Consider the following 18,635-nt stretch of genomic DNA (forward strand, 5'->3'; position numbering starts at 1 on the left):
GTCCCAGATTTAAAAATGGACCTATCTCTAGAATAGAGGTGATTGATAACTTCATAGGTTGAATGAGCTACGCCCTTGTAGTGTATGTACATGCACTGAGTTTTTATGCAACTCATATATGTCATCCAAAACCAAAATCCTGGTCTTCCTTCAACCACCCTACTTCATCTACCCTACCTGATCTGTTACCTAGTGTTTTGCTCAGAAATAGCTTTAGAACTTTCTCCTGGTTTATTCACCTGCCTGGCACCAGGTGATTTGGAACTCTAATGCTGTAATAATTTTGGCCATGGGAGTGTTCAACTTCTGTATCAGTCAACAGGAGAAATGGACTACAGCATTTCCTCCTTCTGGAGGACAAGGGTTCTGAGGGCCTTGTTTTTCAAGACCAAATTGTGAAATAGCTCAATCTAGCTTTGACTCACTTTTATTTTCTTTTTTTTTTCTTAAATGTATCCAAAGGCCATACAATGACGAAGAGTAATTGAGAAGGTAGGATAATGCTGGAGGAGGTTACATTATTCAGCTTCAGGTGAAAACTAATCTTCAGTTACTTCTTTAGTGCTTTTTTAGTTGATTTCCCAGCAAAAGTGCCTTTACTCATGGTGAGGCAGAAGTTTGTATCATATCCTGAGGCTGCTACTGCCTGTGGAGTTAACAGGACTCTCCTAAGGCATAATTAAGTAACAGGCTGTGGAAATCTTTTTATAAGTAAGTTGACTCTTCAGATAAATTAGTTATAGATCATTTAGTGCTCTGTGAAATAATGGGGATGTTGATGAAACAGTGAACTTGGAGCATCTGTCATCTGTTTGGGAAGTCCTGTCCCAGGCAAGAGGAAGTCTTTAGAACAATTGAAGCATGTTCTATGAATAGGAGATGCTGGCTGCCCTCTGTTTACTGTGTCATTTTTTTCTTCTTAGTGAAAGGTTGGTTTAGTAGAAGAGACATTGGTTGCTTCATTAAGCAACCCAAAGTGAAGCTTATACATATGTCATGATTTTAGTAAACCTAGCCTTAATGTGAGTTGCAAATAAATGTGATAAATATGCAATAACTTACTTCTTTGTATAAGGGTACCATTTCCTGTAGTAGCATTGCTTTCTGCTTTCTGCTTTATTCTAAAACTATGTAAGTGTGGTGGCGTGTGATCCACTTGGTGGGCTCCGTCATGCCCTGCGCAGTGAACGTTTTGTTTACTATTTTTTGTGTTCTTATTTCATCATCCTTTTATAATTGTATTTCTAAGTTTAGAAGTACTGTTTACATTATCTTCCATAAAGCAATGAAGAAATAGCAAGTGAGATACAGGCTTTAGTTCTGTGAGTTTTTACTTTACAGGAGCTAGACACAGGGAAATAGGAACTGTTTGCATGTCAGACCCGAGAGCTGGTGTCGAGATACTTGAAAAACAAACACTGTCAATTTGAGAATGCTGCCATGTTAGGGGTTATTCAGATTATGAACGGTCAGTGTTCTTGGAATCAATTTACAGAGTAAACGAACATTTAGCAGAAAAACTACAGCTGTGTTGTGCTAGGAATCTGGTACTAGTGTGCAGTTTCTAGTACTACATCAACTCCCTGCTTTAGCATGAGGTTTTTAGCATCTCTCCTTCTCAGAATGCTTCTATACTTTGACCTTGAACTGAGGAGTGGCCTGCCCAGTTAAGTGACTGAAGTGCTGCTGACTTCAGCTCCCTGATGTACATCAATCATCCAGCTTTTGAAAGTAACTGTCTTGCACAGTTTGAAGTCTGGCAACAGTGGTTCTGGGAAGGAGAGGGGGAAATAGCTTTATTTATTGCACAATCAAAGTATTATTTTTAAACACAATATAAATTCTTTAGACCAAACATGCGTAAATAGTTTCTAATGAAATTTTGGGCCTAATCACTGTTGCAGGCTTCTGTGCTGTGCTCCAACCTTCCTGAACTAATTTGGTGATTTGAGAACAATACTTAGTGTTTTTACCTACCTGCAGCTGTTATAGATGTAACAGTTACTTTTGAAAACAAGGCAGGCTTCAGGTCTGGCTACTTCTAACATACTTGCTCTCAGATTGTAATTTCAGATAAGAACAGAGTTCTTCCAACCTTTACTTAATGTAGTGATTTGCTTTTGCACTCATGCCATTATGGTGTGAAGAGCAAAGAGTCTACATTAAGAATCCAAACTCCACTATCCTGTGGTGCAAGACAGCACTGCTGCTCCAGGGGTAACTGGCTGCCCAGTTGTGAGGTCAGTGGGCTGCTTAATCCTCAGATACCTGGGGTTTTGTTACAAATTCTGAGCAACAGGTTTCTCTTCCAGAGGTAAAGCCAGGTGCCTTCATGTTTTAAGTTAGGAGGTTATATTCTAAATGTGTTAGGAAGCTCATAGTTATTGAGAATTAGTAGAATAGTCTCTCTTCTTAATTTCTGTAAATAAACTGATTTTAAGTCTTGCACTGTAAATGTTAAATAATCTGGTGCTTATACATGACTTCATAATTTCAAATTGTTTTTGTTATTACAGTATTTCAGCTTTTGAAACAACCAAAATTATTTAAGATATGATAAATTTATACAAACTAACTGAAGGTGCTTTTACAGTAAATTAGACGTAGAAACTTCCAAAATAGGTTTTTGTTCTTATGCATTTATAGCAATAGTGTAGTTCAAGAATGGAAGTAGGCTAAATGCTAGTATTTGCACTGTTCTTAATCCCGTATGTAAGCACTGATAGATGCAGTAGGATTTGTGCTGTGTGTGCATTTCACTTTTTCATGTAGGTTATGAACTTAAAAGGAAGTCAACATAAACAACAATTACACTGGCCATATTCAGGATTGTATCAGAGGAACTATGCCAGATTGGTAGCAGTACAATAAAACAGAATGCTTGGGGTTTAACTTGTCTTTCCATTGAAAATGTTAGGTTCAGTGAGACTTAACTTTTTTTGTACAAATTCAGCTTTACAGAAGTCCTTATCTTTAAATTGTTCTTAGCTCTCGATGCTTCTGGGAAGTCAAAAGTGTCTTCAAGTCCTCCTTCAGTTCTTCCACGAAAAAAGCGCTTCCTTTTAAGTAACTGTAAACATTTCACAGTACAGAATGTTTAAATTTGAAAAGGTCTCTATGGATTTTATTGAAAACAGAGTATTTTGTCATTTCTAAGCATTTATATTGTTGATCAAAAGAACTAGCGTGTTTCCAGTATGGGTTACAGTTCAGTGCCTTTAAGAAAATGATTACAGCTCTTGGAGCAATAATCATTTTAAAATAAGGCATTCATAGCTTTTTAAGAAAACACATCCTGCAAACAGAGTTCTCTATGACACATTTCCAACAGTGATGAGAAAAACTTTGCAAATTTTTTTAAGCATGTTTGATCAAAATTACTAAACTGTGGAGATTTTTATCTTACTGGTAAGTTACATAATTGTTATGCAGAATAAGTATGGAAAACTGCATGATTAAGAACTCCTAGCAAATACTTCTCATGCCAATACTTGCAACAGAACTTTACTGTGTCTGCATGGCAGTGCACTATATGGAAGTTGAACTTCATCCCCGAGGAGCAGTGTAGCTGGGTTTGCAAGGCACTTTTACCATTATAAAGCAAAACAGACCGCCCCCCCGCCCCGGAAGAAGGTGTGGGGTTATTAATTCAGGCAGAATGCTCGACTGGTGTTCACGTTCCAGGACCCAGATGTGGGTATTGCTTCCAAACGATGACACTTTACAGGGGAGCACTGCATGCCTTGCAGAAAACAGGAGCCAGTGATCTGTGGTATGGCTCATGCATGAAGGGTGATGTCTTCCCATTTGTTTAAAGCTCAAGAACTCAGTCTGTTTTCCTCTGTGTGTATGTGGCACATCAGTGCTGATTAAGTAGAAAGTACCTACAGCTAAAGGGTTAAAATCATTACAGATTTTATTCAACTTCCATTATGTCCTTTTGAAGAAAGTTTGCATTAGTCAGTTCTTCAATTGTATTAAATAAAACCTGTAACTACCTGTAACATCCGCTGTACTGACGATGCTGATTTTGTATGTTATGAATTGATTCAAAACTGAAGCACACCATTTAAGAGACTACAACAAAGTTGGCATTTTCTTCTATATTGTTATTTTTTCCTCTGTAAAATTAAATTACTTTATAAATAAACTTATTGAAGTACTGAAGTATGAATATAAGGATTGCTGGTCATTGTGAAATGTGAAGCCTGTGCTGCTGGTACAGGTTCTTCTTTCACTGTAGAATGTTTATGTGTTGCCTTAAGCCAGTCAGCAGCAGTGATTATAGGCAGTGCCAGGAAAGGAGTATTTTTTAAAGTCAGTTGTAAAGGTGGATGAGGAGCCCATTCAACACAATGGAAAAAAGAACTTAAAATTATACATACTGGAGAAAGGAAGTATGTGAACTTCAATCAGTGATTTTAGAATATTTATGTAATATTGAGTATTTTGTTTTTGTTTTGATACATATAACTTGTTATTAAAAGAACTGGATGTGTGGAAACAGTTTCACATGTGCCCTTCCATTTCTATAAAGTTCATTGAAGCTGTAGAGGGTTTGTGGGAAGAAGTACTGATGTTCTTGAGCCCAGCTAAAACCTGTGGCTGGATCTGAGTTCTTAACTTTTCATGGCTCTACCATGTGAACTTTCCTGACAATGTCAAACTATCTCCCTCAGTAACTTTTCTTGGAAATGAGATACCTTTGTGCCAGGGTTGTCCCATTCAACGGTAAGGTGACAAGCCATGGTGAAACAACTCCCAAGGCAAAGCAACAGCATTAGAAATTTATTCAGAATATAAGAACATTTGTAAAATAAGTATTATAAATGCCTCTGTATAAATAAATGCAGTTTTTACAATTCTATATCAAATGAACACAAAATACCTATTTTACAGCTGCTAGGAAACTAAAAGATAGCAAACATTTAAAGCTAATTCAGTAAGGTGAGAAGTTTCTAAAGTTACAATTCATGGTGTAGTATTAAAGGAGGAGAAAATTCTAATAAAACCAGTAGAACATGACATGAATGCAAACTTAGTCACATGTTTGCAATAGCTAACAGTACATTCAAGCTGGTGAAGATTTAAATGTCATAGAATTAGAAAAAAAGCAAATGTTTTTTCTGAGCACTCTGTGAAATACAAAGTTTCATGCACTCTGGTGACTTAAGAAAATTTTAAAAAGTCCAATCATTAATTCATGAATGGAGTTACGTTGGCAAGAACCACCTCTTTCCTGCTTTGCAAATTTATTATTTCTGCAACAAGTGTTAAGAGACTTAAGTTGCTGTAACTGTTGTAACTGATAAACACTCAGGTTTCTGGTGTGCTGCTACTTCAGAGTTGCATGAAAGGAGTTTGGGTTTTTTTGGCATTTTTTCTGAGGGTTGGTGCCATTTTAATGGGGTACACTGGAGCTGCAGCTGGTTATCACTTTCGAACAGTTTTCACAATAACATTAAACCTGTGACCACTTCCCTGTTCATCTTTTCCAATATGCCAACCAATGATGCAATAGCTGCTTGCTGAGGCAAATAACTGAACTGGTGGTCTGGCAAAATATGGCTACTGCTGAGCCTGGATGGTACCAGTGCTGCTTTTTCATCTACAACCCTTTTAGGGAAAAAATGGGAGTGGTTTACATTTACTCATGATTTGTAATTTATTCTGAAGAACTTCTAGAACATAGTTGGCAGGGAAGATACATGCTACATATAGTGAAACAGAATCAGCAAATTGTTGGGCCTGGAAAAAGGCACTGAGGCTGCAGCTTTTTATGCCTCTGTGTAAGAGTATCTGAATTTTTTTATGGAAGAAACTCTTTACTGTGAGGGTGCTGAGGCACTGGCACAGGTTACCCAGAAAAGTTGTGGCTGCCCCATCCCTGAAAGTGTTCCAAGTCCAGGTTGGATGGGGCTTGGAGCAACCTCATCCAGTGAATGATGTCCCTGCCCAGAGAAGGGGGTTGTAACAAGATGCTTTTTAAGGTCCCTTCCAAGCCAAACCATTCTGTGATTCTATTATTCTAGATAGGGGGAGAAAAAAAAAAAAAAAAGCTTAAGAGGCAGCCCAGTGCAGTAGTGGTTTCTGGTCCTCTTCAGTGAAAGGTATTTCACATGGACATTTGAGGTGACCTCAAGTGACATGGGTGCTGCAGATGCCCAAGACAAAAGTGTAACTGCATTTTTGCCACAGCACAAGGTGGACACTTTTCTTTGTGTTTCTTCAGAACGAGTGTGCTCAGCTACCACCGAAGCTGATGGCAAACCGCCATCTTCCTGGGGGTCAGAAAATTGGGCCAAAAAAGTGAAACATCATAGAGAGATGCTAAGCAGAACCATAAAGACAGAAGAAATCAATGTGCCTCCTCCCTCAAGAGACTCATTTGCAAAAATTTCTATTCACATTATAAATTAAGAAGTGCAATTATTTTAAGAAAGAGGACTGATCAAAACCAGAACATCACTACCTAAAAATTTTGAAATCAGCATTGTTTTAATTTGCTGTTGCAATCAATCACATGTGATGCTGGCTTTGTGGATGATGTATCGGACTCCAGAGAAGTAGGAATGACTAAGGATAGAAGACAACAGCAGCTACACTAGTAAGAGATGGGGAAATCAACCTGCTACAGTTCCAGACGTAACCAAGACTTAATAACAATGCCATATTCTGAACACAAATTCCCACAACTGTGTTGTCTGCTTGACCTAACCCAACAGAGGGCAAAAAAAAGTCTTCTAAAAGTATTTCCTTAGTACTAGTAATGGGAGGAATAAATGAGAGAAGTTATCATAACTCTAAATACGCTAGTAAAAAACTTGAGGTGCAACTCTCAATGTGTAAAGCGAAAAGGATAAACATCTCCTGAAATCAGATTCACTGGAAATCAGCCTGGAAAATGCAAAGCAGAGGCATAACACAGCAGCAGGCTAACACAGTGAAGGAACTCTACCGTGGCTTTTTAAAACACACATAAAGCTGTTTTACATACTCTGTCAAAAATAAGCAAATTCTGAATATAACAGGTGCTATGGCAGACTCCTGTATTTGGACCCCTACAGAAATCAACCTGATCCCCATAAGTTGCTTAATGTTCATTAACCTAACAAGCCAAAATTTGCACTTCAGTCAGTTTGATAATACAGTAATATGTGATTTTAACAAGAGAATGTTAGCAGTAACAAAAACTAACCTAAGAAGCTGCAAGACTTCACCATTCACATTCTGTTTGTGGCTGGATATCCATACATCTATACATTTCTAGTTTTGTGCCTGTGTATTCAATATTAAACAGGTACATTCCTTATAAGTACCTTTTTTGGTCAAAAAAAAAAGTATCAAAAGAAGACATTCTACCTCTTGATCACAGTAAGCTGTAATAAGTACAATACACATGACGAAAATGGCCCAGCTTCTTAAGAAAAACCTTGGATATAGTGTATATAGCAAGAAAAACCAAATTTTTTTACCAAGTAGTTGCAAACACCATGCAATGTAAGTACCAAGAGGTCTCCTGTAATTTCTTACCCATTCTTGGCACAGGCTGTGTGGCATGGTGAAACCCACAGCCTTTGGCCCTCTTACACACTGTAAGAGATACACCTTTATCATAATTTTCAGAGATGCAACTACGCTGTCTTGGTTTTTTCCCAAATCAACAGGAGTTCTCCTACCTGATCTGCACTGTGAGCAGCAGAACTGCAAGCAGGGTGCAAAAAAAAAAGCCAGCCAGCCTGTCATCTCCCCACTGTGCAGCTGCCTGTTTGGTGGTATAACCACAACAGCAAGTCTTGAGGCTACAGTATGGACTTGTGAGCAGAGGGAGCTCCAAGACTGGGAAAACTCTCATATGATCTCCGAACTACCCAAATGAAAACCTTTAACATGAATCGTTCTGCTATGTGACACTGTCACTCACAGGACATCTATAAAATGGACGAGAAGCTGTATGAATACAGACATAACAACACAATGTAGACAATTGTAGCATGATTCAGGCACTGCCATTTTACATTATGAAACAGTCCTTAAGGTTAACACTTTTATTATCCCCATGACACCTCTCTGGGATCCCAGAGCAGGTGCTTTTAAGTTTTGTCAACATTGACAATCAGAGCTTTTTGAAGCTACCTAAAAGTCAACCTCCAAAAGAAAGTAAGTTGTAATGGCACTAAACATCCTTTAAAGAGATGCATTTAAAGTGAAGTTTCATTGGTGTGTGGTCTAGAGTTCTCTTCTTCCAGTAAAGCTATTCTTTGTTTGAGCATTCTTACTTGGGTTTCATGTCTCTCCACCATGGCCATCATTTGTGATTCCAGTTTCTTCAGCTTATTTTGATGTTTTTTCTTTGCTTTTTCATAAGCTGCTACCAAGTTGCTGTTAAAAAACACAAGGTAATTCAAGGTAATTCAAACTGGCTTGTTCAGAGCAAGTGCTACAAAAAATCTACCCCAAAGCCCCACCTTCAAAGAACTCTAAAGGTTGGGTACTGATCACCTTCCCAAAATTTACCAGCGCTTTAAAATGGATTAGATACAAACCTTTTGATCCAAACCCAGATGAATGCTAATGTCCGTGTCTTTCCTGGGGAAAGTACACACCTTTACCAGTAAACTGGTAAAGAAAACAAAACATGGTTCAAAGAGGCAAATGGAGGTTGCTGTTGATGACCTCTTATAGCACTGTTTGTGAGTCAAGATACCACAACATTAAACATGATTTATAAAAACATTGCATGGCCAGAATCGGCTTAGAAAACCCAGGACTGATTTTGCATTTTTTACTTTAAAAATACAGATTTACATTTGGAGGATGGCATCTTGTGCTAATTTGCTAGCTGCTGAGTAGCTTCTGTGCCTCCACCTTGACTGTGTTGGAAAGCTCGAGAAGGGTGCTGCTTCTCACCACAAAGGCTTTCAAATATACTATAAGGAAAACTACATTGTGAATGACAGGCTGCTTGCACCATGGTCCTAGGCCATCCAAACACAAGTAAAATGCAAGTAAAATGCCCTGAGTGAGCAACAGAACTTAGGTGTGATTATCCAAGACAGGTTATTAATGAAGAGGCGGAAGCCAAAGAAAAGGGAGCAGTTTCAAACAGAGTAACAGATTCATAAATATTTTCTTTTGTTTCCTTTTTAAATTGTGCAATCACTAGTAGTAACTCCCTTAAGATTAACCTATTTCCCTGCTTTCTGTTCGAAAATATGTAGTTGCCAGTGGCCTACATGGGAGGTTTATGCCTCTCCCATCTCTTAACGATAACCCTAGAGTGTCAACATATGGATGGAACGTGAGGATCCAGAAACTTCTCATTAAGCTAAGGGGACTATTACAATGCTTTGCAAGAACACAGTAAAGAAAAAATCAGTGGTGCGTCCATCTGCTGGTAGATCCTTTACCTGTTTGCCCTTTTAAGGTCATTAACAAATTCTGCAGACTGCTGATGTCTGATTTCACTGCTCTTTGTGAGTCTCTCCAAAGCACTTACTAACTCCTGCACTCTTGCTTTCAGTTTCTTCTCCCTGGATCAGGAGAAAAAGAGGTAGAAAACTATTTTCAAAACAGAAATAACCTTTCAGCTTGGAAGTGCATCAGTAGTTGTCTTGTGCTGGGTTGACATGCTGAAAATATTTTCCATACTACTACTAGGATAATACAGGAGATAGTTCTTAACATTAAACTTTTCCAATTGGTATTTGTAACATTCACCATTTTAGAATTCAAGATCGGAGACAGAGCAGATAAAAGAGTAAACAAACTTCTCTGGCAGATCATGGTCTTGTAATGCATTGAATCACACTAAGAAATAAGCACAAAGATACACAAAATGCTAATACAGTTATCAGTACTTACGTACCAACTCTGCACCAAAAGCTAATTACATGAAGTGTGACAAAATGGAAATAAGGTACCTTATAATATTTTCACATTACAAGTATGTCTATGAGGGAAAGAAAGAGTGAACAAGACAGAAATTCTGGGCAGGAGCAACCATTACAGCTTGGGGATTAAGCTGGGTTTAAAAAGCATTTCCCAGGTAAGCATGTGGCATTGGGCAGGTGCTTCTTCCTGTGGAGCTCCCTGTTGCAGAGCTGATGGCTGATGCCTGCTGCCTGCTCAGCCCACTCCTACACACATGGGACCGTTCCAGGAGCTTTTCTCTGTGACCCAAACTCTCAGCATAGATAGCCCAGAGAAAAAAAAAAAAAAGTAAGATTTGAAAGACGGGGGGAAAAAGAAAAAAAAGAAAAGTGTTTTAAGAATGACATGGGGCTGGGCTCAACTGGAACATAGATTTTGCAGCATCAAACCTTACACTTGGGAACTTTGTGTGTTTACATGGAGTCTGTGCTTTGCTGCCTACAACCACTTTGCAGTGATCCAGCTCTCCCTCCTGCTTCGTTGCGGTGCTACTACATGAGTACACTTGTTTTCATCTCAATAATGAGACAACTGCCAGCTGCCATATAAGCCCAACGGGAATGAATACCCTGAAGTTTGCGAAAGCTTCCCCAGCTCTGCAGAAACCACACAGATCCTCCTGAAATCCCAGCTCAGCAGCCTGCAGTTCCCAGGAAGACCTGGGTACGGCAGGCTTTTATCACCGGAGAGAAGGACAGCGCTGGCTCCGGCAGCAACGGAAGGGCTTTCACAAAGTCAGCTGGGGAAATATTCCAAGTTAGCAGTCTATCCCAACACACTCAGGCGTTGGTTTACCAGCCAGATTAAATCATCGGTATTCTTTGTATGTCCTTTCATCGAAGGAACATGCTCTCTGCTTTCAAGTAACACAATCCTTCTCCTCTCAGTTAAAAGTTCACTGCCATCCACCCCAAATGTAAATCTTAATTTTTATAGCCTATCTCAGCCGTCAGAAAGGCTCAGCACAGTCTACAACCAAAATCTGTGTTCTGCACTGAAAACGGGAAGAAAAAGACCCAGAACATAAACAAGAAAAGATGAGACGTGGCAGTGGCCAGACCTAATGCATTTGTTGCATTACTGATGAGCCAGAACAGAGTAGGGTAAATTTGGTATTTCTCTGCTCCAAAGGTTGCCACTGCCAGGGGCTCTGGGGAAGGCTCAGTAGCACCATTCCCAGCACGATGACCTAGGGTGAACAGCAAATCCAGTAGAATAAACATCCACAGTGTTTGGATGGGCAGAGAAATCTCAAAACCACATGAGGCTGATTTGACATCATGCACAAGAAAAGGTATAGCTGTGAAAACACTGCACACAGTCTCACGGGAAAGAGCCCAGTAGAGCCACAGTTCACTGCAGCTGAGGTCCTTCACACAACTGCTGTAATAAAAGCTGCGTGGAAAAGAAACACAGTGGAAAGACTTTGAGGAACTCTTCATGCGTGGTGAAGTTTGGTTGCTATGGTGACTGTTACCTGATAAAACAATGATATCACCTTTTGTCTGTTTTTCACACACACCTTTCAACCAGCCCTGTTCAGCCTGAGCTGTATTTCTTTACATTTGGTCTACAACATCCTTGTCTTGCTGCTTGTCAAAGACACAGAGCCAACAGAGTGGTAAGCACCCTGTTTAAGCTACTTAAAGATCTTTTGAGATGCCAGTTCTGAACATTCTAGCCAAATAGGAAACAGTGGGTAATACTTCTAATATATAGATGACTCAAATTTACATTGGCACCAGTAAAATACATGTATTTCTTTTGGCTTTTCATGATGTCTTGAAGTCAGTGAAACAGCACTAGATAATACCTACTCAACCTTAATCTCATGGAAAACAACTGGTGGTTTGATTGCATGTGCTGAAATGTCCCAAAAATCTGAAAAAACAATCCATAGGGATCTACCTTTACACCTGTTCCTAATTTTAAAACTGCCTATTTAAATATCCTCACTTCAGGAGACATTTCATAGAACAAGTCACACCTGAGTAGCCAGACACAGCAGCAACAGCAAAGGCAGAGCAAACATCTTGCTTTACTCTGGGGAAATGAAAATGCACTTGGTTAATGACTATTACACACTAAAAACATGTAAGGTTTCCCCCAGAGTGCTGCATCTTCTGTTTGAGTAGCAGATGAGAGAGCTCAGACCTGTACCTCACGGGCTAGTAAGAACCCCAAGCCTTGCAACGCTGACTCCTGCTTCCCTCAGTTTCTATCACTGATCACCTCAGTTTGGTCAGAAAGAGTTGTCCTTACTTATTTCTCTTCAAAACTGATCGCTTAGTTAGGCAGTGAACAGGAGTGGTACTGAATCTTGAGGTGCTGTCCTAAGGGGATTTCCAGCACCACAGTACTTTACTGACTGCAGGATGTGGAAAATCAGCCACTACAGGCTTAATATGGCAGAGTATTTTCAATCTTGCATATGAAGCATGTGTCCACAATGAGAGCATGCCAGAGCTGCAAACCAGGGATGGAACTGCGTGTGATGTGACAGATATACGAAACATCCTACTGATGTAGGCACAGCCTGCTGCTGCCAGTCTTCCAGTCAGAGGTCCGAACTCCCATGGAAGCATACACACCAAACTCACACTGCTATTGTGCCCCAGGGCAGTAATGTGGACCTCAGTGTATCCCAAGAAAGCATTTATCTGTGTATTTTGATGTGAAGAGGAAAGGAGAAGCAAGTATTTTTCGGAGAACACAGCTTCTGTGAGCCCCTGACTCACAAGTCTATTGGACTGCAGAAGTCAACAGAGATTTTTATCCCAACAGTTCCTCCTCCAAGTGACTACTGCAAGTTGCAGCTTCAGAAAACACAGCCACAACACTTCATGTGCACAGAGAGAATGAGCAAGTATTCCCAGAAGAGGGAACAAGTCTATGATCTGGGGGCATGGCTCACTTCAGCACAAGGGCTCTCTGCTGCTGAGGAGTCAGATGGGGAAATCCCTGACTGCTCCCTTTCCACGGAAAAGCTCAGAATGAGTGTATTCAAAGGCCTACAGCCTACAACATCTGCTAAAAACACTATTTTCAGTGAAATGCCTAATATGCTGGTAATAAAGGCTTTTGATTGGTATTTTCACAATCAAAACACTCAGTGGGCAGTTGCAAAGTGGTTTTCAAGGGCTTTTTGTTTCAGGATGGCTGAATAGGAAGGGGCTAACTGGTGTTCTCTGGTTTCAATGCTACCAGTTCAGAGAGTGGGAATTCTGCCAGGGCCATAAAGGAAACTGTGTTTATGTGAATTTGGCCTCCACACACTGACACCACGTTTGGCACACAGTAACGTAAGCAAGGTCATGAGCACCTTTATATTTTCCCTGCAGTCTGGGCTTTTCCAGACATGTTCAGGTTTCACGTGCTTCTAGAAGTCTTCCTGGATTTTCCTGCTCTTGCTGATTTCATTGAAAATTCCCCGGCGCTGCAAACAGGAAGCTGCTTTTCTCTGGCACACAGAAGTTGATTTTTCTGCCCCTGACTTGGAGTGCAACCAGCTAACTCCCCTTCTTATGAAAGCACCAGCTACCACCCCTCTGCCCTGGGGTCAAGAGCACCACAGCTCTTGCCAAATCTGAAGCAAAAGGGGAACAATGAGTTGTCTCCAAATGAAGAGGTGAGAAGCTTTCCCACAGCCAGGCAGAGGAGTCTCGCCATCCCTAGGGCACATCCTCTTACCCATCAGAAGAGATCTGCTACAGGCAGATCCCTTCAAATCCGGCCTTCCCCTGAGGAGTGGGATGACCAGGTTCAGCTCAGCAGGCTCAAAGCCCTGACACAGCAGCACCAGGAGCAGCTAGCCCAGGGGGACAAAGGCATGAAGATCCCTGGCAGAGCTATCCATGCCAGCAGGGCAGCCCCAGGCCACTGGGGGTGCGGAAGGGGAGGGAGGGAAGGCACCTCCTGCATGGTCTGTAGCTATCTTTGGGACCCCTGCTTTGAAGGGAAGGCACATCCCACACTCCACTCCTCCCCTGATACCCTCCTGCTGTAGTGAGCCTGGCACCATCCCTCACTCCCCTCTGACTTTTCCAGTTGAACAGGGTGACACATGATGTTTTTTCCTAGGGATCTGGACTCCTCTCCTCTCAGGATATAACAGCTGGACATTTAAAAGGAATGCAGATAAATTTTCTTTTCATCAGCAGTTTAACATCTTACATCAGGCTGGCATGCAGAATCCCCAAGCTAATTCAAATGCATGCTTGCCTCACTGGTCTGGCTTGGCCTGCTATGGAAAACAACCAGAATATAATAAATGTTTTAAAGAGGCAACAAAGCAACACTACACAAATGCCAAGAGAGCCACCCTCCTCCAGTGCCATGCCTTCCTGGCTCACCTGCTGAAGCACCACCTGTGCTGCCAGCTACCTGTGCACAGGAGGCCTTTCCTGACTGCAGAGGTGACAGAGGGTGCTTTAAAAACCACTTTGCTAGTGTAAAATACTGTACTGATTTTTTTGCTGATTGTCAAGATGCTCAGAACAGATCTCAAAAACCAGACAGTACCACAGGCATGTGTTACACCACCTGCAGTGGGGAGACAGGCCAGGTGTGGTCCTGGAAACAACATACTGGCAGAAAAAAGGGAGAACAGCCCTGGAGGAGGCAGCAGCATGCCTGCCACACTCACTGCTCAAACTTCCCACCCAGCTTTGCCAGCCCAGCCTGGAAGCTCTCCAGACCTGGAGCTATTTGGAGCTCCCTGTGATGATTATATCCAAGTGCACAGCAGCTCAGCAGTTCAGATAACCACATGGTGGTAAGAAGAACTACTTGCTCCATGTAAAAAATGGAGAAAAAGACAAATTATGGTTGTCTGTAAAGTATATGGTAAAAATAGTTACTCAAGCTGCTTCTAAGGAATCTGTCCCTGATATCAGCATGAGTCACTTCTCCTCTTGTGAGAAGGTTTCTTCTCTCATGGGACTCTCCAGAGGGATTTCCAGAGATAGGCCATACCTCCCGAAGCCCCCAGGCAGCCAAGGGGAAAACACAGCAGGATATTGCACAGTCACAAAAAAAAAATGTCTCTGAAAGTTGCAATGACTGTAGTCCATGCTAGTGTCTGGCTTTCAACTGCATCAGAGTCGCTTATTTCCTCATTTCACTGATGTGATAACTGGAGAACAGAAATACGCAAACACTGACAGAAAGCAGTGGAGGATGCATCAGTAGGTCCAGAACACAAACCCCTGCCTCCCTCCCCCCCCTCCCCCTTTTACCCACTGCATGTTTGCCCTGTACCTTGGTCAAAAAAGAAGAGGCTTTTACAAATCAGTAAAAGTCTAAAGAGTAATTTCAAATCTGAATGATTATAGTATGACATGTTCTAGCCATTTCTATTTCCGTTTCTCAGACAGCCTGATGCTCAGGATAGGCCTGAATTTCAGTGATGCTTTTACTGACACCTGCTATCATGAAACAAAGGGTGGCCCTTGAAAATGTGCCAAGCTAAGATGCCATCACATGAAGTTTACGGAAATTTAAAATAAAGGAAGGTGGCTTGATTTCTCTCTCACTGACACTGTGTCAGGAAACAGTCACTGCCATGCCTTGGCCCAGCTTTCTACTGAAATGTTTGCTCTCTGAACAGAATTTTTGGCACAAAACGTGGTTGCAGTCTTCAGACAGGGATAAGGACCTAAGAGTGCAACAAACATTGCTCTGTCTCAACAGACACAAGGAAGTTACTGCAACAGGATGCATTTTTTATGTCCTACTAGAAATACCTGCAGCTTCTACTCCAGAGAGGTGGGACCACAGCTCTGTGCAAAATGTACTTTTTGTTAGCATTTAAAGACCTGTTTGCCAACCCTACTGATTACTACTCATTTCCTCTCTCCGCAGCAACTTCACAATTAGTAGCATCACTCACTACGTTATCTCTCAGCTTAGAAGACATCAGGCATAGTAAATATAAAGCTCCTTTGTAGTGTTGCCAGATAGAAAGTCACGCTTTTGTGAGGGGTATACTGAAACATGTCTAGACTGATGCAATTCATGTAACCCTGCACAGCCATCAAGGATCATAATTTTGTGCCAAATGATGATGCAGCTGAGGTCTGAACAGTCAGTCTAGTTACAAAGTGTTTTGCCTGCCATGGTCCTTGCCTAGTACTGCTAGATCCCTCCTGACCAAGTATTTAAATTATTTATAAATGATTCTCTAAATACATGAATAAAATACAATCCTATGTAGACAGAAAAGGTATCAGCAGCTGGAAATACAAGGAGAGACCACAGGAGGACCTCAACAATCAGAGCATTTGTAGCAAGGCCTAGGGAGAGGGAGAAGTTTCAGGCTTTCCAGCTTGGCCATTTTTCACAGAATGAAAGAACTTAGGAGAAGAAACCATCAGTTCTATCACCATTATCATAACCCTCGTAAAGCAGGATGGAATTACTACTAGCTCCTTCCTGCCACCTCTAATGCATTTACCTGCATTAATGCATAACCTGATATGTGCATACTAAGTTACAAACTCATCATGTACAGCTCTCACTCCCCTGCCCCAGCAGAGCAGAACAAACCAGCAAGGAAGAGACTGTTTTAAGGTCTCCCCTAGGAGACTGTGTCACGTGTCTGATTTTGGGGTATTCAACCAGATCTTGTCTCACAAAACTGGCCTCTGGCACAATCATCAAGGTGTCAGCACCAGGCCATAAGGCTGCTGAGAACACGTTTCTGCCCTCACAAGAATAAGGTATTTACTGCCAAGAAGCTTGTTTATGGATGTGTCAAACTCAAGAAAGAAGAGGCTTCATGTCCATTAAAGCACTTCATCATTCCATCAAGAAAAGAGAGAGGGGAAAATAAAACTGTTAAACGCTCTGGCAGAAAGTGTTTACATTACTGTTTGCTGGAACAGGATGTGTCTCTAAATTAGTGAGCTTAGCCTGCAATACCAGAAATCAGTTAAGCTAGATATAACTTTAACAGCAGAGGTAATTTACATTTCTTCAAGTTAGCATAGCGACCATGTAAAAGAAAACTGAATTCTGTAAAAAGATGGGTTTTAATGCTGAGCACTACACAGGAAATCCTGAGCTGACATAGAACAAGTATGTAATGACACAACAGATGAAGAACTGCTTCTGCCTTGAATTTCTGGTGATGGGCACTACCAACAAAAGCTTCACAACACATTGCTGGATTCCAGATTTACAAAAAAATCCACATCTGCAGAGAGAAGCTAGCCTAGCTCTGTGGATGAGACTGTTCTGCTGCACAACCATTTGCACACTGAGCAAATAAATGCTTCCAAACTACACCAAAACCCAAACCGTAACTATGTCCTGCTGTTTTACTTGGGTTTCACTCTGTTTCAATTAACTGAGAAGAACCTGACAATTTAACAGCAACAGAAGGACAGAATTGGAAAGTAGTAGAGAGGGAAGCAGCCAGAGCTTTAATCTCTGTAATGACAGGATGAGGAGGGGACAGGAAGCAGGGCTGCTGATTGGTATCACATGCTCTGACAAACAGGCTCAAAAACAAATGGATTTTTGCCCCTATCCTTGCAGCTTGCTGTCCCCTGCACCAGTGTCTACTGTCGGGAGAAACAACAGGTAGGACCAATTGCTGGATTCTGAATGAATTGTAACCTTGAAACACCATTGAAACAGTGTTTCAGCCCAAAAACACTCCTGAACATTGGCATTTAAATACTGCCATGATATGCACTTGTTTCACATCTTCCCCTCACCCCTCAGCAAACATAGCTATTGGGACAAACACTTTTAATTTTGTATTCTGGTCCTACTTTGGCAGGTGAGTGGGACACACTTGCAGAGGAAAAAGGACTTTTGATCATTTTTAGAACTCTTTTGTGGATTTGTGATGGTATAAATGTCATTCTGATATTTGAGAGCCCATTTACCCAGAATAGCAGTTAGGGACTGCTGGTATTTTTTAGACAGCTGTGGTTAAACAGGTTGCAGTAAGCTTTTTCCATGTGCTAGATAGACCTTCAACTGACTTGCAGAGACAAGACTTTAGGGCAAGAAGGGCTAACCATTCAGCCGGATTTGGCTGGTACACTGATTAGGGAGAAAAATACCCTGTCCACACAGCTTGCGGGAACTGTGCTTGAGCCCCACTGGCAGCAGCAATCACATTTAGTACCATCGTATTTCCATTACACAGAGAGCCTTCACAATTTATGTACAGTTTAATCCGATTATTTTTCCTCTCCATTTCTGCCTGACAAACTGTACTTGCGAGGCCCTTGGCTGGAAATCCATGCTAATCAATTTAAGGCCTAGTACATAAAGCAAAGATGTTTTCTCTGTGCTGTCAGCAAACCCCATTTCATGACTATACTCAAACCTCTGCTAACTAAGGGCACTGGCATCTTCTCGACATCCAGGAGCAAATAACAAGAGCAGGAAGAAGCAGCAGCTTGAGTGAAGGGTGGAGCAGCTCACACCAGGGCTGCAGGGTGTGGATCCGGGGGAGGCCAATGGCTCTCTGCAATGTTAATGTAAATTACTTCGTTGATGGGTTTTATCCACCCACACACAAGTGACAGTTTTGATTATTTTACCCACGGAATTTTGTTTCCTGCATCATGCAAACTAAGTACTCAGCGACTGCCAGACTACTAAGCAAATGGTATGAAATGTATTGATTCTGCAGTGGTAATGATCTTACATTTTTACATAATGCCTTTCAGTTTTAAGTGTCC

General features: G+C 41.2%; 1 protein-coding gene across 2 annotated transcripts in view; it reads right to left on the reverse strand.

Moving 5' to 3' along the window:
• Window positions 1-6,154: 6,154 nt before the first annotated feature.
• MCC (MCC regulator of WNT signaling pathway) overlaps window positions 6,155-18,635 on the reverse strand; it is a 135,647-nt gene continuing 123,166 nt past the window's right edge. For both annotated transcript variants that reach the window (XM_082301277.1, XM_082301278.1), the window contains exons 16-17: window positions 9,411-9,533; window positions 6,155-8,382 (exon numbers count right to left, since the gene is read on the reverse strand). In XM_082301277.1, the coding sequence (XP_082157403.1) occupies window positions 8,202-8,382; window positions 9,411-9,533 (304 nt within the window). In that variant the 3' untranslated portion in view covers window positions 6,155-8,201. The remainder of the gene's footprint in view (window positions 8,383-9,410; window positions 9,534-18,635) is intronic.

The sequence above is a fragment of the Coloeus monedula genome (assembly GCF_965178545.1).
Source record: "Coloeus monedula genome assembly, chromosome: Z".
Classification (NCBI taxonomy): domain Eukaryota; kingdom Metazoa; phylum Chordata; class Aves; order Passeriformes; family Corvidae; genus Coloeus; species Coloeus monedula.